Source organism: Rhinopithecus bieti, unplaced genomic scaffold, assembly GCF_001698545.2.
Source record: "Rhinopithecus bieti isolate Rb0 unplaced genomic scaffold, ASM169854v2 scaffold_21649, whole genome shotgun sequence".
Classification (NCBI taxonomy): Eukaryota; Metazoa; Chordata; class Mammalia; order Primates; family Cercopithecidae; genus Rhinopithecus; species Rhinopithecus bieti.
The window spans coordinates 2239014-2263827 of record NW_016811584.1 but is presented as its reverse complement, the minus strand read 5'-3'; the positions used below and the strand labels follow the sequence as shown (position 1 = coordinate 2263827).

The 24814-nt window shown below is 41.3% G+C and overlaps 2 protein-coding genes and 1 pseudogene across 3 annotated transcripts in view; 2 read left to right on the top strand and 1 right to left on the bottom strand.

The window, feature by feature from the left end:
- DNAH12 (dynein axonemal heavy chain 12) overlaps nt 1-11898 on the top strand; it is a 245562-nt gene extending 233664 nt beyond the window's left edge. The window contains 5 exon segments of the mRNA XM_017894137.1: nt 3527-3827; nt 8630-8767; nt 9186-9277; nt 10023-10090; nt 11627-11898. Of these exon segments, the coding sequence (XP_017749626.1) occupies nt 3527-3827; nt 8630-8767; nt 9186-9277; nt 10023-10090; nt 11627-11817 (790 nt within the window). The 3' untranslated portion in view covers nt 11818-11898.
- On the bottom strand, nt 2065-3647 carry LOC108543599 (interferon-stimulated 20 kDa exonuclease-like 2 pseudogene; annotated as a pseudogene). Its single transcript, XR_001889616.1, has one exon. The product of XR_001889616.1 is annotated as an interferon-stimulated 20 kDa exonuclease-like 2 pseudogene (transcript).
- A 1041-nt stretch (nt 11899-12939) lies between the features above and the next one.
- The window catches only part of ASB14 (ankyrin repeat and SOCS box containing 14), an 18294-nt gene continuing 6419 nt past the window's right edge, over nt 12940-24814 (top strand). The window contains exons 1-6 of the mRNA XM_017894151.1: nt 12940-12972; nt 13544-13685; nt 16799-16854; nt 17623-17754; nt 17850-18008; nt 22425-22670. Coding sequence (XP_017749640.1) covers nt 13564-13685; nt 16799-16854; nt 17623-17754; nt 17850-18008; nt 22425-22670 — 715 coding nt within the window. The 5' untranslated portion in view covers nt 12940-12972; nt 13544-13563. The remainder of the gene's footprint in view (nt 12973-13543; nt 13686-16798; nt 16855-17622; nt 17755-17849; nt 18009-22424; nt 22671-24814) is intronic.

Below are 24814 nucleotides of genomic sequence, written 5' to 3'. Positions count from 1 at the left end.
TTTTTTTTTTTTTTTTGGTAGAGATGGGTCTCACTATGTTGCCCAGACTGGTCTCAAACTTCTGGGCTCAAGCCGTCCTCCTGCCTCAGCCTCCCCAAAGTGCTGGTATTACAGGTGTGAGCCACTGCACCCGGCCTGACAAAGCTAGTTTTGTTTCAGCTAAGAAGTACCCTAATGAGAATATCACAGTTATCTTCATTTACTGATTACAATGTAGTTAAGAATTGCTTCCATGTGTGTATTCCTACCAGTTTCTGTTGTGGCCTCCTTGCACTATTCTCACTTCTTGCTGTGCAAGGGTACCTGGCACCCTTTTGTGAAGTCATGGACATTAAATATGTTGGGCCCCACAGGAACCAATTTGCTCAGAGCATAATGGCTGTCTGTGCAACAGATCCCACAGTGCAGGCCACAAGACCACGTCTGGGTCTGGTCTGGTTGCAGGAAATTCCCTTCTATAGGCAGCTGTGACTGTGACTCTGGCCCCTGGAACCAGACCAGCCACTCAAGAATGCAAAAGTCCTGGTGCAGACATGGAGTCTGCATTCTCTCAAGAAAGTGCAGATAATGATCCTGGACACAAGGTCAGACTGGCGACTCTTTCCCAAGATGGGGTGTGTACCACCAAGAGCTGGCAGCAGGACCAGGCTGTCGTCACCAAGCACCCTTTCTCCCCTGCTCTGCCCCTCCTTCATGCCCACTCTCTCTACCTCACTCTCCTGGTCACATACCCTGTGTGTGTGGGGCCAGAAGTTGCATGGCTTGGGGTGTCATTCTAGGTGTGCTTGTTATTTTTTTAAAAAATTGAGATGGGGTCTATTTTACCTAGACTGGATTTAAATTCCTGGGCTCAAGGAATCCTCATGCCTCAGCCTGCAGGGTAGCTGATTACAGGCATGAGCTGCCATGCCCAGCTCTGATGTGTGGTAGGGATGAGGACAAGGCACCGTATGTGTCACATGTGTTTGTGGCTTGGTCAGTTCTCAATGACTTCCAGGAAGGGCCCCAGTTAGTGTCATCCAGTGACCCTGGAAATCCCCTAAGGAAACTACAGCCCCACGATACTTTGTGATAGAGCTATTTAACATAAAGAAGAAACCATACATAATTGCTTTTCCATTATAAAAATTTATCAAGGGAATAATTTGAGTTTTTAGAGGCTTGGTTTAGCAAGGTAAAAAAGACAACCAAATTATTAAAACACTTTATAAATTATTTTAAAACCTACCAATTGGGGCCTAAATGAAATAAACCCCCATTACCTTAGGAAAGAGACAGCTTTCCTAAATCACAAAAGTTGATTTCCAAGTTACACTCTTACTTTTAATGCCTTGGAACCCTAAGGAGAACTAAAGCTCACCAGCGATGGCTGCTCTGGAAGTCAAGGTGGGAAGAACAGGCAATATCCTGACACAGGCTAGATACAGACTCTGAGCCAAAAGCAGAGTCTGTGACATGGAAAGGGACCACACAATTTTTTTTTTTTTTTTTGAGATGGAGTCTTGCTCTGTGGACTAGACTGGAGTGTAGTGGCACGATCTCGGCTCACTGCACGCTCCACCTCCTGGGTTCATGCCATTCTCGTGCCTTAGCCTCCCAAGTAGCTGCGACTGCAGGAGCCTGCCACCACGCCCGGCTAATTTTTTGTATTTTTAGTAGAGATGGGGTTTCACTGTGTTAGCCAGGATGGTCTCGATCTCCTGACCTTGTGATCCACCCACCTCGTCCTCCCAAAGTGTTGGGATTACAGGCGTGAGCCACTGCGCCCTGCCAAAGGTACAGGTTTAAGCCTAAGCCCTAGAATTACACAATTTGTTATCCAACCAGGACACTTTTTTTGTTGGTTTGTTTTTTGGAGACAGAGTCTCACTCTTGTTACCCAGGCTGGAGTGCAGTGACGTGATCTCGGCTCGCTGCAATCTCCACCTCCTGGGCTCAAGTGATTCTCCTGCCTCAGCCTCCTGAGTAGCTAGGGTTACAGGCACCCGCCACCATGCCCCACTAGCTTTTTGTATTTTTAGTAGAGAACGGGATTTTGCCATGTTGGCCAGGCTGGTCTTGAACTCCTGACCTCAGGTGATCCACCTGCCTTGGCCTCCCTAAGTGTTGGGATTACAGGCATGAGCCACCATGCCTGGCCCCAACTAGAACACTTCTGAGTGTGGAAGAGGATGCTGTTAATTACTCAAACCAAAAGGCATAAAAGGAGACATATGTCCACCCAAGTGATAAGGCAGTTTGGGAAACCACATTTCCCAGTATGCCCTGCCCCTTGAGAGTTAAAAATCTTAACTGGCACACAGCACGCTGGAACACCTGTGGTTAGCACCATTTAAGAAGTAAACGGTACAGGGCTGGGTTCTGACGTGAAGGCCTCCCCCTTCCATGGGACACTTAACCAGACACAGGACACAACACCTGAGGTGAAATTTCAATGGGTATTAAGCCTGGAATAGAGCTTCTCTCTCGCCACAAATCTAGCTTCCAAAGATGTGGAGCTGGTGGAGCCGTCCATTGGTCCGCTGCCCTGTTTCTCCTGGGCGCTGCCTCTGCCTCCCCATATCACCAGCGTCCCCACTGTCACTAGTCTTTAGGGGGATTCTGGGCTAGGTGCTCTTCCCACTCGCCTTCAACCAACTTGTACAGCTCCATGGTGGCCTGGGCATCTTCCACAGAGGAATGTCCGCTCTTCCCAACCTGGATATCCCGGTTTAGCAGCTTCTTGGTGAGATGCTTCAGAGACATGGTGGCATTCTCCTGGCAGTCAGCCTTCCAAGTTGAGGGGGAGATATGGGAGGTGTCACGGGTGAGGGACTTGGGGTGAAAGTACTGAAGGGCTTTGAAGTCAATGTGGATGGCATGTCCCACCACTGTCTTCCCTGTGAGTATCTTCAAGATCTGGCCTCGAGCAATCTTGAAGGGTGTGGCATTCACCACGTGCTGCTTCCGGATACCACTCCATCTGGTTCGGTAGTCCACAGTGTGGCAGGGGGGAGGAATGTACTCATCATAAAGCACATCTCCGTTGTAGTTGACAATGCTACATCGAGCCAAGGAACTAACATGCCCCTTTGGTCCTGTGCCCACCATCTCACAGTCAATTGCCACCATCTTCTGTGGCAACTTCTGGGATATTCCGGAGCATTTATTCTCTGAATGAGCTTGGGTGGAGTTCTGTGGGGCATTCTTCTGAGGATGGTTCTTCTTAGAGGATTTCTTCTGGGAGCCCTTCTTCTGAGAGCGGGTTGGGTGACTATTGATCTTTAGAAGGGCACTCTGGAACTCCCCCAGCAAATCTACTTTAGCAGCAACAGAATCAGCCTTTTTTGAAGGAGCAGGGATCAGCCAAGACACTGCAGCTTTCTTGTCCAGGGGCTGTCCTGACCCATTGATAGAGGCAGCTGTCTTCTTCTTTTTTGGGAAGGAAGGGGTCTTCCAAGTGCCATCCACCGTCGGAGCTTCCCCTTTCTTTGGAGGTTCAGAGTGCAACTTAAGCGCCTTGCTAGGGGTTGGTTCTTTTACTCAGAAAGCCTCTCCGTTCTAAGAGCCTCCGCTTCTTGACAAAATTTCGGTGCTTGGCATTTCCTTCTAATGCCTTTTTGGGAGGAGGTTCCCCAAAATCCAGATTGAGCAGTAAAGTAGACATAGGGACAATGGGAGGTGGAAAAGCAGTTGGAAAGAGTGGCTTATGGATGAAAAGAGGATGTGGGACTCATTCTTTGCTGAATCCTACTGTCCAACATGTGGAGGTCTGTAGTACACCCAGCGCAGGGGTGGGATCGAGGCTCGAGGCAGCCCACCTGGATAAGCATACTTCAGTCCCCGAGGTACAGATCGTCCTCTCACGCTCACAAACCTACCTCCCAGGTGGGTTTAACCAAGGCCAGAAGCGTCCCGTCTTGTGATTTTAATACTGATGGTAAGTCAAAAATCCTGAGGCTTGGAATTTTTTTATTTTATTTTTTTTATTTTTAGAGACAGGGTCTTGCTCTGTCATCCAGGCTGGAGTGCAGTAGTGTGATCTTAGCTCACTGTAATCTCCAAATCCTGGGATCCTCTTGAATAGCTGGAATTACAGGCATGTGCCACCACACTTGGCTAGTTTTATTTTTTGTAGAGATGGAGTCTCACCAAGTACCCTAGGATGGTCCCTCACTCCTGACCTCAAGCAGTCCTCCCACCTTGGCCTCCCAAAGCACTGGGATTATAGGCCAGAGGCTTGGATTTATCAATAATTGGCTATTGTCTTTAAATCAGTGCCTCTTATCTCAGAAAACCAGGGAAAAGATGAGTATTTTGAATGCCCCCTCTGCTGTCCTCCCAGCATAAACATCAGACAGAACACTGCTTTTCCTTCTCAACTCCACTGCCTGTGCCCATTCTATGGTTGATGTTTATGAAGGAGTAAGGGGTGGGGAAAATCCCAAAACTATTTTTTTGGAAGTTCACAAAGGTATATGATCTTTCAGTATTCAATTGCCTTTTTATTGTACAAAAGCTTTATTTGTTTCACTGTATAAGCTAATCATAAAATAACCAGTGCTTGTAAGAATGTAGCAGAACAGACTTTCTCCTATATCCCTTTAAAATTTTTGCCAATCTGTTAGGTCAACCATATCTTGCTGTTTCCATTCGACTTTCTTTGATGACTAGTGAGCCTATGCTTGTATGTGTGCTTGCCATTTGTGGGGGGTGTGTGTGTGTGTATGTGTGTGTGTGTGTGTGTGTGTGTGTGTTGTTAATTCATATCTTAGGCCCATTTTCTTTTGTATTATTTTAATTGATAGGAGTTTTCATGTAGATTATATGTTTAACAAAAGGAATAATATAAAACAGAATACTGAAAGGGTTTCCTCCATTGTTCTCTTACCCTTACAGAAGCTATAGTTTTCTCATTATCTTTCTTTCTCCTGGACTCTTCTTTACCTCCTAATGGTTCTTAGAGTTAATAAGTTAAGCAAACGAGTCATCTGAATTTTCTATTCTTTCTCTCTTGGGTGCAACTGTCTGGGGCCAGCGTCATGTTCAGTAAAAGAATTTACCAAGACAGTCGTAGGTAAAGAAAGGCAGATTTATTAGAGAAAGTATGAAGATACGTTGCAAGAGTGCAGTGGGCAGCTAAGCAGAGAAGAGGCTATCTGTAAAGAACCAGGGGCTGGAGGGAAGTTTTGTAGGTGGTGCTAGAGGAGCTACACAGAACGAGGTGGTGCTGCTCGGGCTACAGGCAGAGCAAGGTATTTGAAAACAAGATTTGCTAGTGGATTGTCTGTAATTAGACATTTTTCAGAACAATTATTCTCCCCCACCTGGGGCCCTTTCCTAGTTGTTACTTATCAGGACTACCCTTTCTTCATTTCTCTCTCACTGTTCACCCTATCAATCTTTTTAGTCAGTTCAGGCTGCTATAAAAAAGGCAAAATAGGCCGGGCGCGGTGGCTCAAGCCTGTAATCCCAGCACTTTGGGAGGCCGAGACGGGCGGATCACGAGGTCAGGAGATCGAGACCATCCTGGCTAACACGGTGAAACCCCTGTCTCTACTAAAAAATACAAAAAACTAGCCGGGCGATGTGGCGGGCGCCTGTAGTCCCAGCTACTGAGGAGGCTGAGGCAGGAGAATGGCATGAACCCGGGAGGCGGAGCTTGCAGTGAGCTGAGATCCGGCCACTGCGCTCCAGCCTGGACCACTGAGCGAGACTCCGTCTCAAAAAAAAAAAAGGCAAAATAGACTGGACAACTTAAAGAACAGATATTTATTTCTCACAGCTCTGGAGGCCGGGAAGTCTAAGATCAGGATGCCATTATGGTCAGGTTGTTGGTGACGGCTCTCCTGGTTCATGATGAGAGAAAAAGACAGAGAGAAAAAAATGTCTCTTCTGTTTCTTCTTATAAGGGTGCTAATCCTATCATGAGGGCTCCACCCTTAAGACTTAATTACCTCCCAAAGGCTCCATCTCCAAATACCATCACCTTGGAGATGAGGGTTTCAATCTGTGAATTTTGGAGGAAAACAAACATTCAGTCCATAGCATCTTCACATTCTCTCCTCCTGTGCCTTTTTAAAAAAAAAAAAAACAAAAAAACTTTTTGCACACTGCCTAAAATCCCAGCATAAATCCTGATCTAACACTTACTATCTTTGTGACTTTGAGCAAGTTACTCATCTTGCTGCACCCCAGTTTGTTCATCTGTAAAATGAGAGAAACATTCAACTCACTGTTATTTTATAGAGTAAATGAGGCAGTGCATATGAAATGCTTAGCACAGTGCCTGGCATGTACTAAGCACTTAGTAAATGGTAGCTTATTCAGAGATAGTACAAGTAGCTGACCACAGACACTAAGGACACTCTGGGATAAAGGGAGCCATGGGCGAGTGAGTTTTCTAAATGCTTGCCTTGTGGGCCTTTACAGCCTTCTTGTGCTTGGTGTTTGCTCTGCCTGGTTTTGCCCTCATCAGACTTCATCTCTTTCTGTGCCTATTCTTGACCTGATAGCTTGTACTGTTGCAGCATCTCCAGCAGCAGTTTGTTCTCTTCCTCCTAGGGGGCAAAACTGGCTTCTTCCCAGAGTATATTGCCTGCCCAGAGACAAAGTTCATTTCATTGATTCATCTGTTCATTCCATAAATATGAATTGAGACCTTATTTTATTCAAAGCACCTTGTTGCGTGTTCTGTGATAAAAACATAATTATAACAAAAGTCCTGTCCTGACGCTGCCAAGAGCTTACAGGGAGACAAGCCATGTATCTAAAGAAAATTAGTACACTATAGTAAGGGATGTTCCATAAAAGACCAACATGTAAAATGCTCTGCGATTTCAAAGAAGGGAGAGAGTTCTTATGGCACAAGAAAGCAGAGACTGTTTCATGGATGAGGTAGCATTTAAGCTGGATTTAAAGAATGAATGGTTTCGATACTGCAAAGAAAGGAAAAAGAGATCGCTATGTAGCTTGTGGGATAAAAGGCACTGTATCACTTTGGATTGATTCCATTATAAGTAACAAAATTCTGACATAAGCAAAATAAAGTTCCCTCGTGTAACTGAAAACTCCAGGAGCTAAACTGGCTTCAGGTAACATTCAACCAGGGTGCAAACATGGATATCTTGTCCTGGCTTCTTGCACATCATCTCTTGTCTCTATTCCCTTCGGGTAAACTCCATTCTCAGTTAGGTTCTCATATGATGGTAGCAAGATAGCAACAGCAACTCTGGCCTTATATTCACACAACTTCGAGGAGCTGAGAGTGAGTCTTTTCTCCAAAAGTCCCAGCAAGAGTTTCTGCATCTCTGGCTTTGATTGGGTCACATGTCCATTTCTGAATCAGTCACTGGGGCTGGAGGTATGACTGGCCAGGTGTGAATCACCAGCCTACCCTGCAAGCCTAGGTGTTTTACCACCAGATGTGCCTGGACTGAGAAGCTTGGACTGAGAAGGGTAGTATCACTTTAAGATAGGCAGAAAAACAACAAATGTCACCGGCACAGAGACCAGCAAATAGTCCAGTCCAGATTAGAATGCAGGGTGCCCGAAAGGAAGTAAAAGAGATATAATAGAACTGAAAATACATTGGGGCTGGATTGTGAAGTATCTGTGTTTTTGGTTTGTTTCTTTGCTTTATGTGAAGCATCTTGAATAGGAGACCAAGAGGTTTAAGCTTTAATTTGGTGTGTCACTGAACAATTTGGTAGGTCACTGAAGAATTATGCAAGATGCTACATCTGATCCAAACTCTGCACAATGAGTTATATTCTGGCAACAGTCTTCTGGATAGATGGAACAGAAAGGAAAGAAGCAAGAAGACACACGCACTAGTACAGAAAGAAGACCATGGACTGGAGTGAGGGCAGTGGACACAGAGACAAGGGTTTAAGAGAGTTAAGGAACTGGGGCCAGGTACGGTGGCTCACACCTGGCCAGTCATACCTCCAGCCCCGGTGGCCAGGCACGGTGTGGCTCATACCCAGCACTTTGGGAGGCCGAGGTAGGCAGATCACTTGAAGTCTGGAGTTCCAGACCAACCTGGCCAACATGCTGAAACTCCATCTCTACTAAAAATACAAAAATTAGCCAGATGTGGTGGTGCACACCTGTAATCCCAGCTACTCAGGAGACTGAAACAGGAGAATCACTCGAACCCAGGAGGCAGAGGCTGCAGTGAGCCAAGATCATGCCACTGCACTCCAGCCTGGGTGATGGTGCGAGATTTCATCTAAAAAAAAAATACATGTGTATATATATATACACACACAGGGTTAAGGAACTGGAATCAACGAATGAGGTCTATAATTAGACAATGTGTAAGATGTCTAACCGTGGTTGCTTTTGAGTGGGGTGATATAATAAAGCATCAAATAATTTACATTTGGCTTTTGCAGAAGATTTGACTCTTCAAACTATGTTTCATTCAGGTTAATGCTCAAATTGTTTTGAGTTTTCCAAGAAGAGTAACTAGAAGGTGAAAGAGGTGGGAGGGCCAAGGCAGGCTGTGTGCTTGACATCGGGGAAGAGGGCCTTGTGATGGAAAATGTGGACAACATAAGCAAAAACCAGAATCAGGAATTGTACATCAGGTGGTGCTTATATAACTTTAAAAACTGACATAATGTGTTTTGTTTCCCCTTTATAGGACTGGTATAATTCAGGAAAACCTTGTGTGTTTTGGCTGTCAGGTTTCTTTTTCACCCAGGCCTTTTTAACTGGAGCTATGCAGAATTATGCCAGAAAATATACCACCCCTATTGATTTGCTAGGATATGAATTTGAGGTATAGTAACTCCTTAAGGTCAACAGTATTTCGTTACATTAAGTCATGTATTTAAACCGAGTTTATATATTGTAACCCATTTGTAAGCAATTTTACTTCATTCTTTGGGTTGTAAGAATATTTGTCTTGCTATCCCTAAGATAGAACTTTTATATACTGTAATATTTGATTTAAATAATCCAATGGTGTTCTTCTCTTTAGCAAAAACTATTATGAGGTACAGTAACATTTGATAAAGTACTTAAAAAAGAAGTACTTTTATACTTTTTTACAAACGATGGCTGAAAAAATGTATAGTTTAACAAGCTATTATACAGTAGAGTTTCCATGAATGTGTTCTGAATATTTCGCTAATGTGTTCTTTATGAGATGAAGTTGTCTGGAGAGGATCACTGCTAGTGTGTGCCTGTCCCTTCAGGTTATCCCATCTGACACATCTGACACATCGCCAGATGATGGTGTTTATATTCACGGATTGTACCTCGATGGCGCACACTGGAACCGAGAAAGGTCAGTGGTTTCAACTGCCAGGACCTCTTCATTTGTAGCTGAATCATAGATAAGATAAGCAATCTGTTGCTTTAAAAAAAAAAGTCTTCTTTTAAGGCAAGTAATAATATCAGAACTCTCACATAAATCATTAGTCAGGCTGGGGCAACTGATGAGTTGTTATTTTTAGGTGCTGAATAATTTTTAGTCAATATTTCAGTAGTCTTATTAGTAGAGAAGTTAGCTGAAATTATTTTCCTGCTTATTCCATTTTATAACAGTTGCCTTCTATTTTGTAATGTGTAGGACCACCTCACTTTTAAACAGTTTACAGTTATAATGAAGTTCACCTTTCTGTTAGTGAATGGGAAGCCTTTTCTTGCATTTTGATAATAAATAAATATTTACAATAAATATTGAATTTCCTGCTTCACTCAGGAAATTAAGCAATACTATTCCTGTTTAAAATATATGGGATAGAGAGAAGAGAAGGAGAGAAAGTTTCCTTTGGAGCCCTGGCCTCATGGGCGGTCATTAAAAATTGGCAGCCATTGATAAGTGTCCACCGTTTACCCTTTGCCGTCCCATCGTTTTCTTTTGTTTCTCCCAATTCTTCATTGCCATTTTTTCATTTTCTTTTTTTACATTTTTTTCTCTATGTCTCTAGTACTTTCTTCTAGTAAAAGCCAATATGTAAGTAGCAATTTTTCTTAGAAGCAAATTTCAGAAGTTATTTCTAATAATTTCTATCAATTTCTCTTTACAGTGGATTGCTTGCTGAACAACATCCCAAACTTCTGTTTGACCTGATGCCCATCATATGGATAAAACCAAGTAAATATTCTCTCAACAAAATTTATATGAAGTTCAGGGAGAAAAAGGATGGATATTATATACTGCTCCCCAAAATAAGTTTTTGCTCAAACCTTTTAGGATCTAGCTCAATTATAATAAACATTGATAGAATATTTACATTAGAAATTATTATTATCCCTTTGTGTGTATGGCATTTATATTATTTTGGGAATACCATGCTGCTTTTTATGCTCCTAGCCTATGGGATATGTCATTCTTTTCAGCCCTCCCCCCACTTCTACAAGGGGGTTCACAGATTGAACAGCTGCCCATCCATATTCTGAATTCCCTTTGCACATTGCTCAGAGGCACAAATTAGCTTGACACAGTCTCCAGATAGTGACTAGCATTTTCTGGCTATAAGAAACCTCTAGGCCTAGGAGCCAGCCAGGTGCCCCAAGGCATAGATGTTGCCAGCCACATGGGGTGAGGGCCAATTTTGTCCCATTTAGGAAACTGCTTGCTCCTCCCCTGCTTCTGCCATCATCATCTTTCTACAAGTCTGGAAAAAAAGTCTCATTCTTTTGTTTTCTCTTCCCTAACGTTTTAATTCTTAAATAACAACAATTTCTTAAATGAAAATATTTACCGATCACCCAGAATCACCATCCAACCTATCAAATATTCTCATTATGAATGTGGTTCAGTTATAACTATGAGAAATGTGACCTTAGTTTGGAAAGACTCCTAATATCTTATATCTGGTTTTTTGGGGATTGTACATAGTTTCTTTTCGTGAATTGGTAAAAGTTGGCATGTTTTTCTTTTTACCTGCTAAAAACAATTAGAAACGCCAGCTTCTGTGTGGGTTTCTCGGATTAGCGCTCTAAGCAGTTGTATTTCTCCTTTTGCGTCTCCCCCACTACCTATACTGTATTTTATTCCTTTTTCCCTCCCTTCTCCTTCTTCCCTCCCAAATCCTCTTGAGTTTTCTCATGCCTGCTAAGTGGTCAGAACTTTAAAATCTATTCCTGTCTTCCACACCTAGAATCATGCACGATATGAAATACTTGCCTTAGGCCAGGCGTGGTGGCTCATGCCTGTAATCCCAGCACTTTGGGAAGCCAAGGCAGGCAGATCACGAGGTCAGGAGTTTGAGACCAGCCTGGCCAACATAGTGAAACCCCGTCTCTACTAAAAATACAAAAATTAGCGGGGCGTGGTGGCAGGCGCCTATAATCCCACCTACTTGGGAGGCTGAGACAAGAGAATCACTTGAACCTGGGAGGCAGAGGTTGCAATGAGCCGAGATTGTGCAAGTGTACTCTAGCCTAGGCGACAGAGTGAGACTCGGTCTCAAAAAAAAAAAAAAAAAGAAATACTTGCCTTGTTTCACAATCGTAATACTGTATGTACTGTAAAAAGATATATGTATATATGCTGTAAAACCTCCATATATCACAATTATGATCTTAGATGTAGTTCTGGCCATTTTATTACAAGATAAGTAGTTCTTTTAGTACTAATGGCTGTTTCCCCTTTATCAAACGAATATGTTTCTTTTTTTTTTTCAAGCTCAAAAATCTCAGATTATAAAGTCGGATGCCTATGTCTGTCCCCTCTACAAGACAAGTGAACGTAAAGGAACTCTTTCCACTACGGGACATTCTACTAACTTTGTCATTGCAATGCTGTTAAAAACAGACCAACCTACTCAGCACTGGATCAAGCGTGGGGTTGCTTTGCTTTGTCAGTTGGATGACTAAATTGGACAAATTTATAAAACATCCAAAAGTTTACAAAAAAAAAACCTGTCCTACTTAAAATATATACATTCTAAAACCAAGTATCTTGGTGTTATTCTTTTAAATGGTCTTTGCAAACGCTCATTGCATTGTTCTCCTCTCTGAGGAGAACTTTTGAAGTTTGATTGTATGTGAAAATAGATTTGGGGTTAAACGGATAAAATTTAACAAATCTCAGGAATTATCTCCTTCACAAATGTTAAGTCATTCCTTCAGCTTCAGTATAGTTTACTTTCCACTCTCCTACCTTAATTATACATAAATATTTCAAATACATAAATTAAGAAATTGTAAATATGGAAAATATTAAAACAGTTACACAACTACACCTCATTTCTTACCTTTAAGACATCGGTTCCATTTCTCACCGCATCCTTGCGACTAGGAAAGGAAACTCAAAGCTGCAAAGCTGGCCTGCAAAGGCAGTAAGACGGCTGGAGGGCAGTCCCAACTTCTACACCTGCAGTGACAGTGTGCTTCTCAGCATTTGCTTCATATTTAATTTGAAATGTCAAGTGGTCCCTTTTTTTTTTTTTTAGTGTATATTAACAATTGAAAAATATTTCAACAAAACAGAATTTTGGTCAAAATTTTATCTTGTGTAGAGTGAATTCTTCCCTTAGGATTCCAGGCACACTTAAGGCCACAGTTCTGTAACCTAAGGAAAATGTAGTCACAGCTACCTAGTGAATCTAGTACATTGGGACAGTCACTTTGGATAATTGGGTCAGAGCAAAATGTTTGGGTTCTCTTAAATGAAAAATTGATTGTGGTTTGCAGTAGCTATGTGCATGAGTCTTAAGAGAACGAATTCTCTGCATGGCCAACCCCCTGCAAAAACATTTTATTCCAGGAATAAAATGTTTAATCCTTTAAATTTGATGAATGTAGCACTGAAGAAAAGAGATCATGTTTCCAAAAAGAGCTAAACCACATGTAAAAAACAAGGAGAATGTGCCAGACTGTCTTATGATGAAGTATTTATAGTAAAGCTATTAATGGAATGGTCACTACAGGGGAGAGGAGATCCTAAATATAAATGAAAATTCTGAGGCTTACATGTGTTAGTCCTTAACAGTGAAAACTTCAGTGCTGTCCTAGAGGATAAAACAAAAGGTAAAAAGTCTTTGAAATGTGACCAAACGTATTCTATGCTAAAACTGACATTTTCTTTTAAAACCATTTAGATATTGCCTAGTAAGATACATTTGTTTTTACTGCTGCTGAATCTATGTTGTAATTATGAGACTACATTTGTTTCTGTAACATGTTTATTTTTAATGTTTATTAAGTAAAATATTATTTTCAGCATCACTCACTGTGTGTAGGAAATATGATTTTGGATGAGTGCTACAATCACTGTGAAGAATTCACAAGCCAAGTTTAACAGATCAATCAGAGTGTTGTCAGTGTTAGAGTAGCACTAACCGAAGTCTTATTTGAAAGGTGGTTTTCCTTTAAGTCAATGGCTACTCATGGAAACTTCTAATTTTGTTGAATCTGTGGCAGTCCAGAAAACTCTTAAGTTTATGGAAATTTTTTAATGAATATTTTGTTGCCTAAATTTTGTGTATTTTTTGTTTGTTAATCCAATCAATTTTCTAGGTTTCTGAATTTCATTTGTAATTTTAAGCAGTTGATCTCTTCACAACTGGAAAAATAATTTTAATTCACTCTGACTTTACAGTAAACCTGTCCACGTTTCACATGGATAATTACACCAGCGATGAAGACACAGATGAAGACTTTGACACCCAGTTCATCATTCAACAGAGTTTACAGGATATTTATAAGCCAGGAACAGCACAACATGCACCTAAGGATGAGAGGTAATGGTTTTCTCATTGGCAATGTAGTATTAAGTGTTGTATTCAACAGCTGACACTTGTCATTAGCTTAAATCTAGTGTTGTGACAAAAACAGGAGGGTCAGACTCCAAGGAGCTGTCAATTAAATATCTGTAAGATATTGTGCCTGACTAGACAGGAATAATCTGGAAATAATTCAGAATTTAATTAGGCAATAAAATATCTGAAGGAGGTTAGCAGCAAATCTGGGTGAGGTGATACAGACTGGAAATCAGAAGAAAGAAAGAAATGAGGACATGAAGGGCTAGAGAAAAACTCAAATACATCTTGTCTTTGGGAATTGAAGAAATGCATAAATCCAACCAGGACACACAGGAAGTTAGCTATCTTCAACCTTAGTGGAGTAGGTGGGGACGGGGTCCAGTCTTTGATCTACTCAAATCAAAAGGAATTCCATAAACTTGAACGAGACTTCTGAAAGTGTAGATTCAGAGTTTTGTTGAACAACACTGAAAAAGGACCAGTTGGACCCTGTATGGGGTGTAAGAAGAGTCGTCCTGGATATGGGCAGTCTGCAGTCAAGCATACCTGCTCACGTGCTCTCTGGCCAATCAGCAACCTTGGTCTCCTGAGGCAGTAACCATCATTTCTTCTGGGGTGATAAACCAGTTTGCTTGGGATGGTAATCTCTTTTTGCCTGCTGGATGTAAAACTAGAAAAACGTATTTTAACCCCAAGAGATTTCATAACTAAATAGAGACATGATGAAGCACATCAAACCTATATAGTATTTTAAAAATGTAACAAACTCATGGAGTGATCACTATGTATCATGTTATTTTAAGCACTTCATAAATACTAACTTTTAAATTCTAATTCTCATTACCTCTCTATGAGGTAGGTCCTATTATTATCCCTATTTAGAGAGGAGGAAAGTGAGGCACAGAAAAGTTAAGTGGCTTACCCAAGGTCACAGAGCTAGTTAAGTGAAGAGCCAGGCAGTCTGATTCTAAAGTCTGTGCTCTTAACCAACACTGTTTCTATACTTTTGTGTTCAATTTAGGATTAGTTTTTAAAATAATCTTTAAATATTTAAAGTTTTATGAAGCAATTAACCTTATTAGATTATCTGTTATATTAACCATATAACTAAAACCGTAAATTGCATAACTGAGTAACTGACTAATAATTTTAGGTTGAAAGGTATAAGAGAGTTGGGCTAAGTGGAGTACTGAAATGTTTCAGAGAAACTGAAATTGACTGTGGTTATGCATTTACTTGATTAGACTTGCAGGAATTGTATCATACTTAGGCAGGCTTGCTGATTTACTCAGGTACTTGAAGGAATCAGAAAACTAGAACATACTTGTGACGTGTGGAGTAATGGTCCCATCCAAAGATGTCCTAATTTCTGGAAGCTTACATGGCGAAGGAGAAGTAAGGCTACAGATGGAATTATGGCTGCTGATCAGCTGACTTTTAGATAGGGGGTGTATTCTGGATTACCCAGGTGGTCCCAGTGTAACACAGGATCTTTAAGTGTGAAAGAGGGAGGCAGGAGAGACCACCTGGGAGATGGCAGTGTTAGAAGGACTAAGCCCAACGTTGCTGGCTTTGAAGATGGAGGAAGGAGTCCACAAGCCAGGAAATGTGGGTGGCTTCTAGAAGCTAGAAAAGGCGCGATAGATTCTCCCCGAGAGCCTCCAGAAGGAACACAGACAGCCCTGCTGACACACTGATTTTAGTTCAGTGAGGACTGTTTTGGATTTCTGAACTACTGAACTGTAAGATAATAAATTTGTTTTATTATTGTTGTTTTAAGCCACTAAGTGTATGGTTACTTCTTACAGCAGCTATAGAAAACTAATACAATACTAAATCTATGAGTGAAGGTTTAAATGTTTAAGATAACTTAATTGACCAAATTGTAAACAGGACAGAGTATCCAAGGGAATTTATTCTCCTCAACCTGGGTTCATTAAATAATTAAAGAATGGAAGGTGGCCGGGCGTGGTGGCTTATGCCTGTAATCCCAGCACTTTGGGAGGCTGAGGCAGGCAGATCACAAGGTCAGGAGATCGAGACCATCCTGGCTAACATGGTGAAACCCTGTCTCTACTAAAAATACAAAAAATTAGCCAACTGTGGAGGCGGGCACCTGTAGTCCCAGCTACTCCACAGTGAGCCAAGATGGCGCCACTGCACTCCAGCCTAGGCAACAGAGTGAGACTCCATTTCAAAAAAAAAAAAAAGAATGGAAGGTGGCAATCCTTATTTGGTAGGTTTTAAAATAATGTAAGATTCATAAATTGAGATTTAAAGCCTTAAATAATAAAAGTGTTACTTAACTGCTAATAGCGTTTTCTGAGCACACATTCTGACTGAATATTTTTTAAAACTCACACCATTTTTATTTACTATTTTTTAAAATAGATTACACTAGAATCATTGACATTCTATAGTGGCCATCAAATTTTACCATGAGATAGTGTGACATTTCAGTCATAGGCAGGCTTGATTCAGTTCAGTCAACACTGATTAAAGGCCTACTGCAATCCAGGCTCACACAGTCCTTGCCCTAAAGAAGCTAACAGGCGAATGCGGAAGACAGATATAGTGAAGGAGTTTCCCTAGAATTTTGTTAAGGGCCACATTACATTTTACAAATAGAAGTATTTCTTTTTTTTTTTTTTTTTTGAGACGGAGTCTCGCTCTGTCGCCCAGGCTGGAGTGCAGTGGCCGGATCTCAGCTCACTGCAATCTCCACTTCCCGGGTTCACGCCATTCTCCTGCCTCCCGAGCAGCTGGGACTACAGGTGCCCGCCACCTGGCCCAGCTAGTTTTTTGTATTTTTAGTAGAGACGAGGTTTCACCGTGTTAGCCAGGATGGTCTCGATCTCCTGACCTTGTGATCCACCCGTCTCAGCCTCCCAAAGTGCTGGGATTACAGGCTTGAGCCACCGCGCCCGGCCTACAAATAGAAGTATTTCTATTACGCCTCAGTCAATGCCTCCTGTGAAAGTTCATCCTGGATTAACCACTACTACTACTGTTCCCCTTTCCTTTTGATTTCTATCAGATAACAGTTTTTTCTCCTCAGTTTTGGAATTACATATGTATTTTCTTCTGTGCAGCTCCCATTCCTTTTTGAGTGCTGACTATAAGAAGATAGTTGAAACAATAGAGAAAGTTAAGTACTCCTCCTCTTCTCTTCCCTTTAACTTGTGGTAAGATGGGATGGTGACATTGGCTGGGCACAGTGGCTCATGCCTGTAATCCCAGCACTTTGGGAGGCCAAGGCAGGCAGATCGCCTGTCGTCAGGAGTGCAAGACCAGTCTGGCCAATGTGGTGAAACCCCCCATCTCTACTAAAAATGCAAAAAATTAGCCGGGTGTGGTGATAGGCCCCTGTAATCCCAGCTACTCGGAAGGGTGGGGTAAGAGAACTGCTTGAACCCAGGAGATGGAGGTTTCAGTAAACCGAGATCACGTCACTGCACTCCGGTCTGGGCGACAGAGCGAGACTCTTGTCTCAAAAAAAAAAAAAGGAAAGATGTGATGGTGACAGCTGGCAGCATTCTCCTCAAAGCTCAGAAAGCCTAGAAGCAGGTTCTTCCATGCTGAACACCATGGGGGTCCACAGCTTATTGTCAAGAGTCTGATGTACGCTTTTCTGGGAAAAAATACTTCAGCTCAACGTAGCAAAGAGCTCCTGGGTTCCTTCCTAGACATAGCTGTTTTTTCATAAGTAACAAGATGCTGGGGGTGTTCACAGGCCCAGGTGTGGAATGCTAGATGACAGGCCTTACTGTCTGTCGTATGCCATTTGTCTTTCATAAAAGGTGGCACTAGAATTCTGTTGTTATGCATTAACTTTGGTGGTAGAATTCAGGAAGCAATATGGGCTTCCTTGTAGGTGTGCCAAATGTGAATCTGTTCTCATTTGACTTGTTAATAGGTAAGGAAGATGCATTGTCACACTTAACCAAGTACCATTCTGCTTTTGATGAAGCAGATGAGATAGGCTGGATTCCTCTGCATAAGGCTGCAGTGCAATTAAATAAGAAAATTTTGGAAATAACCCTAAGCGGTAAATTCCCTTTGACTCTTCTTGATGCTTCTAAGAGATAAATTTAACATTCATTTCTATGTCTTAACTTATGTGGTATGATGAATTTATTTCAGCTTCAGACCCCAGTCTGTGGGAGCAAACCACTCACAATGGTGAAACGCCACTGTTTTTGGCTGTCAGCAATTGCCTCTTAGAAAATGCCACTTTTCTTCTTCTCAATGGCTGCAATCCAAATGCTAAGAATTTTGAAGGCAATTCTCCTCTTCTTACAGGTAAATGAATACCTTGTTTCTGAAAATGAGTCTGTGGCACTGAGTCTCCTTCATGCCCCCAAATTTCAAAGGCAGCTTTTTGTGCATAGTTGCAGCACTGTCTCTCTGCTCCCAACTGACCAGACATGGGTACCGACCCTCCAGAAGCTTTCTATAGGCTGGCCTGTGAGGTGGCCTGATGCAAAACTTCTGCTCAATTAAGAGCAGCTCATTTTGCATGGTGCCTTGATCAAGCCAGTTAATTCTGATATAAGAAATCAGAGGGGAGCAGAATTACCTCATGGAGCATGGGTGAAGGGCAGGCAGCTGAAACAGAAGAGTTGGTTGAAAACTATTAAGAAGCAGATAGATCTCTAGATCACTCCTGCCCAACCCCAGTAGAATCCTGGAGGTTTATTCTCTGCATAGCTTAAACAGAGAGTCTCTGGACCACGGAACTTTAGGTGAGGGTGGGAGTACTAGATTGAAAACACTGGAGGAATTAAGCAAACATAATTGAGACTGCCCAGCCCTCCTCCTAGAAGGCTGGCAGCCAGGCCCTTACCCTCCAGGCAGGGGGGTTCTCTGGAGGAATCTGACCAGCCCAAGAAGAAAGAGCTAAAGATAGTAACATTGGGGCTTTCCCAGTAAGTGGCCCAAACATATCAACCTATTGTTAAACCCACAGTCCTCAAGCCCCACCCTCTGTTTAAAATTTCCAACCAGCTTTCTAGTCTCCAACTTTTAATTATGAGCAAATAGGTGAAGGCTATCTGAGGAAAATCTTCAACCAACAGAGTTAAGCAACTTTAAGATTATTTAGGGAAAATAAAGGGAAATTGTCATTAACTTCCTCAGAGAAACCATTTTAATAAGAATAAGGTGTTAGCAAAATCAGAAAACAAAATATTCTTGAAAATTAAAAATATGAGCAGAAATTTTAAAAACCCAAACAATGCTGGAAGATGTAGTTCAGGAAAGCTTCCAGAAGAATAAAATAAGAAATGGAAAATAGGAAAGAAGTGAAAATTAGCTGGATGATCCAAGAGGAGCAACATGTGAATAAGAGGAATGAGAGAACAGACAAGATGGAGGTGGTATATGGCCAATGCAATAAGTCAAGAAAATGATTTCCTAAAATGAAGGACAAGTGTTTCCAGAATAAAGGGCCATACTAAGTGCCAGTTCAATGAACTGTAAAAGACCCAATCCCCTCAGCACTTTGTTTCTAGTCTTAGAGCAATGAGAGCACTTTCTGTGGCAAATTATAAATGCTTATTAGCAGAATTCATACTGATTCAGCACTTCAGCAGCTAGCAAGACTCCTTGTACACATTTGGTGCCAATAATTAATAAGTGAATAGTGAGATGGATAAAGTTAGGTGTTTTAGGATCTTGGGGGTCTAAGTATCCTTCTCTAAATGTGAATTCACAGTATAAATGCAGAAAAGCCAATTATTAGAGAATTTTGTGTAACAAAAACTTCTTCAAAATGTAACATATGTAGAAATAAATAATTCAAGGATACATGTGAAAATGTTAACAAAGATCATTTCAGAGGTGGAATTAAACTTTTCTATTTCTATACTCTAAGTTTATTGAACATAGCCTCTTTTATACTGTAATAAAAAAATCATAAAAAGCTAAAAAAAGAGAGAGACTCACAAGTCACTAGGGACAAAGAAGTTTCCACAGACTTCCTGAGAGAAAAAAAGGAATACATAATGTACAAAAGATGAAAAATCAGAGTGGTTTCAGACATCTCAATGGTAACTAGAAGCTTGAAGTAATTGGTGGTTAATAATAGTTTTGCAAACTCTAAGGAAAAATATTTCCAACTTAAAATTCTATATTTGCTCCAACTCTCTGACAGTAGATTAAAGACATAAAAGATATTTTCAGACATAGGAAATCTCAAAAACGTTCTTGCTCCCCGCCGTTAGGAAGCTAACGGAGCAAATGTTCTACCAACATCGGAGTAAAGCAGAAACACAAAAGCTTGGGATCCAGGAAACAGAAGATCCAAGCCAGGTGGGAGGCAAATGAGATCCCTAAGATGAGGGGAATAACGATCTTAGGATGACCACATATGACCAGGCACTGAGGTCCAGATTGGAACAGGTCAGGAGGCCCCAGGTAGAGGCTTCTTCAAGACCATGGTGGGCTAGGAATGACATCTTGAAGGGAGGTGTAGACAGTTTAGAGAGTTTGGGGTGCAATTAATGATAAATTGAAAACTAAGCAAATGAAACATAAGACAAGTATTAACTCCAGGGAAAACAAAAAGATGTGCAGAAAAGGAAATGTAAATATGGCCCACCTTTGAATGACATACATGAAGGTAAATATTTATCTAACAAAAATTGTACTATAAAAACAATAGGATGGTGGGATGAGAAATGTGCACATGTGGTGGGGACAGGAGGAAAAAAAGTTAAATCATTTTCTATGGTAAGAAGTCATTAAATTATACCAAAACCAAAAATCAACAAATAGCAATACAAGCAGGTTACTTAAGAGATACAGGCATGAAGAGCAAAGAATCAGCTAAAGGATACCTCTGGAGAAGGAGAAAGACTGTAGGGAAAGAGTGATGGACTTCACAGTAATTGGCTCTTTAAGTTCTGTACATGTATAACTTTTATCAAAATAAAAGCTGAAAATTAGGCTGGGTGCGGTAGCTCAAGCTTGTAATCCCAGCACTTTGGGAGGCTGGGGCGGGCGGATCATCTGCGATCAGGAGTTTGAGGGCAGCCTGACCAACATGTGAAACCCCGTCTCTAAAAATACAAAAATTAGCAGGGTGTGGTGGCAGGCACCTGTAATCCCAGCTACTCGGGAGGCTGAGGCAGGAGAATCGCTTCAACCCGGGAGAAAAGAGGTTGCAGTGAGCCAAGATCGCGCCACTGCACTCCAGCCTGGGTGACAGAGCAAGACTCCATCTCAAAAAACAAACAACAACAAAAAAAAAACAACGAAAATTAAAAAGAGACCAACAGAGTACTGCCAAAAATTAGGATTTGGGGTCCCTTCATGGTTTGTCTGAAGATGCTTTCTAAGGCTTTGCATTTTATAGAAAAAACACTGAGCAGAAGAGCCTTCTCTGAGAAAGCATGCAGAAACCATAAAGCACCCTAGCACTGTATAGTGAAAAGAACTCTGCGCCAGGTCTAACCTCTCTAAACCTGTTTCCTCGTCTAGATGATAGTATTTGTCTTGTGTGTAGAAAAATTACATATGTAAAAACCATGAAGCTGTGAAGCCTGTTGGAACAATGATGGTAGAGCTAGTTTTCCTCTCTTCAGCCTATCTGGCAGGTCAAATGATTCCATTTCTGTGGTACCCAAACAGCATGTCCCCATTGATAGGTCATGGAAAATGCTGGGTTAAAAAGTTAAGCAAACGCATTGCAAGATTCCTCAGAGACTTCAATATATCAATATGCAAAGTGAATCTTGAAGAGGGTGATAGAATATACAGTGCTGGCTGAAAGCAGCGGCTCATACCCGTAATCCCAGTCTCTGGAAGGCCGAGGCAGGAAGATCACTTGAACCCAGGGGTTAAGACCAGCCTGGGCAACATACCAAGATTGCATCTCTACAGAAATTTTTAAAGAAATTAGCCAGGCATGGTGGTGCATGCCTGTAGACCCAGCTTCTTGGGAGGCTAAGGCAGGAGGATTGACTGAGCCCACGAGTTCAAGGCTGTAGGGAGCTATGATTGTACCACTACACTTCAGCCTGGATGACAGAATAAGACCCTAGATATATACATTTACATACACATACACACACACACACACAGTGTTCCCAAGCCTTTTATTATTAGTATTTTTTTAACTACAACATCATTTTCTTTACAGAACCTTAAGGGGCTTTCTGCACAACATACTTTGGTATGTTGCTAAAATGTCTTAATGCAGAAATGATAGGCCAAAACTATCATTTTCTATGGCCTCAACCACTCCCACCAGACATGCATGTTTAAATTGTGTTTTAGTCATTCATTTTTCTGGGGTAGATTCTGGTGTTTTTTTTTTTTTTTTTTTGGCACGTTTCAGTGTCTGGGCTGTCTTTTGTTTGTTTTTTTTTCTTATTTTAAAGGAGCTACAAACATTTCCAGGACTGTACTGAATAATTAAGTTCCCATTTTCTTGAAGAATAAAGATAAGTGAAAAGTTTACATTTGTGTTTCAACCACATAAGCAATGAATAATTACTCATGGCTTACATAAAAACAAATAGTCCATTGATGTAAAACACTCTCAGTGTTATTTGATACATGCCTTACTTTACAATCTGTTTCCTAAATACAGAATGTTGGGGTCTGGGAGTGGGTGGGAAGAACTCCTTCAGAAAGCCTGAGGGATACTTGCAGACATGCTGCTCTGGTCTTAACTTCCCGTTGAACATGCCCACCTCACTTCTCATTTCCCAGCTGTGCTGCGTGACTCCTATGACATGGCTGCCTTGCTGATCAACTATGGAGCAGATGTCAATCTGCGTTGTGCCAACGAGAGGACAGCTCTCCACGAAGCAGCCAAACTGGGCAGAGAGGACATGGTGAAGCTTATGCTGGTTTCTGGGGCACATCCTGACCCACAGAGCACGTATGGATTCACTCCTCTTGCTCTTGCTGCCCAAAGTGGACACACTGAAATCATGGAAATGTTACTGCAGAAAGGCAAGATCTTCTGTTTGGTAACAAAGGGTAACATGATCCAGGGGTTTTCCTCTTAATGGAGAGCTTCAAAATAATAAAAGTTAATGTTTTATTTAAGCCTAATATAAATGTTTGATAAAAATTATGGGCTAATAGTGATTACTGAAAAGCCTAACATAAAGATTGAATTTTTTATTAGGTCTGACATAATTTCCCAAAAGTTACTAGGTTGCAGGTTACTTTTACTTAACATTCCCTCACCCTGCTAAGAAGATGGTGGTGTTTTAACTTTTTTGTGGTGGTGTCCTTTTCTAGAATCATAAAATCAAACACCCTGCAACATACTCTACACGTTACCTCTGCCTAAGTCTAAATCATGAGGCGGTTTAATCTATTATCAAATGACTAGATATTAGGAAATTCTTCCTGATTTCTTCTCTTTGGGTCCCAGTTCTTCACTCTAGTAATAACCAAAACTCCAAGAGAAGGAGAAAGCAACTTAAATGTATTGGGTACTACTGTCTAACCAACAAGCATTAAACTACCCATGTTGCCTTGTAACCCTTTAAAAACTTTGTGAGGTAGGTATTATCCTCGTTTTGTACTTGAGGAAAGTGAAGGTCAGCCATGGTACCAGTTGCAGGACTTCCCTTCAAACATGACCCCTCCCCTCTCCCCAGCTCTGTAGCTGTGGTCATTTTGAATGCTGGCTTAACTGGCAGGGACCCTTGGCTCAGAGAACTTTGGCTTTTACTGTCTTTGAGGAGAGCTCATTGATGACACTGTTAGATGAAGCACGGTAGGATCAATCTAAAGCTTTTTTTCAAAAAAGCAAACTTTTACCAAGATTTTTAAAAGTCTCAATAATAGAATTATCATCTTTATTCTCCTTCCTATGTCTAGAAGTATTATTTTGTTCTTTAACAATACACGGTCCTGGTCTCCAATATTCTAGATGGCAGAGACTCCTATATTTAAGAACAACCTTGTGCTCTTTAGACTTATCTAAATCTTTCCTGTTATATGGGGGAGGCTAGTTTCTAATCAATGGCCATAAGACATTTTAAGTAAGATGTTTTAAATGATCAATATTAGAAATGTCTAAAGTCATTAGCTGGAATAGCAAAAGTAAACATTAGAGTCTTTCATCTATGAGGAAAGAGTAACCTTTTGTATAGATCATTGATTAAAATACAGAGAAAGAGAAGCAACAGATGTTAAATCCTTTACCCTGCAAAGAAACCAGCATCAGTTGACCTCAGTGAGTGAGCATTTCCTTTAAGTGACTCCCTTACAAAGTAATTTGCACCAAGTGACATAGATGGTAAATGACAGAGCTAGTATTTCAAGGTATATCTGTCTGATTCCAAATCACATTACCATCCTGCATTGCTAGAGTGGCAACATGGCATCATAGATATAAGCCCTGGGTCTAGAATACCTGCATATGAATCCTGACTACCTTGCTTACTAGCTGTGCATCTTTGGGGAAGTCACTGAAACTCAATGAGTTTCTTCATCTTTAAAATGAGTATGTTAGCACCTACTGCTAGGGGTTCTTACAAAGTTTAAAAATTATACACATAAAGGAATCAGCACATAGTGGGCACTCAATAAACAGAGGCTTATTGGACTTCTTAAGGCATTCTTGGAATGGGGTTCTTGGGCAGTCACTGGACCCTGATGACTTCTGGAGTCTGTGTTAAAGTCACTACATCTTTTTTATATGAACTTCAGAATGCTCTCCTCAATTTTCGTCCATTCAAATGCTGTTTCCTCACAGCCCGTTTTACTGAGAAGACTTCCACAACTGACCCAAACTCTTTTCTCCTTCCTTCACCTCCCAGCTCCCCTTCCAACCCCAGCCCTAGATCTTCTAGAAGACCTTTTGCCTGTACCTGTACTCTTATTCACATCACTCACATAACACTTAGTGTACAGGGTATATATAAGTTAAGCATTCTTTTTTTGTTTTGTTTTGTTTTTTGTTTTTTTTTTGAGACAGAGTCTCGCTCTGTCGCCCAGGCTGGAGTGCAGTGGCGCGATCTCAGCTCACTGCAAGCTCCGCCTCCCAGGCCCACGCCATTCTCCTGCCTCAGCCTCCCGAGTAGCTGGGACCACAGGCACCCGCCACCTCGCCCAGCTAGTTTTTTTTTTTTTTTTTT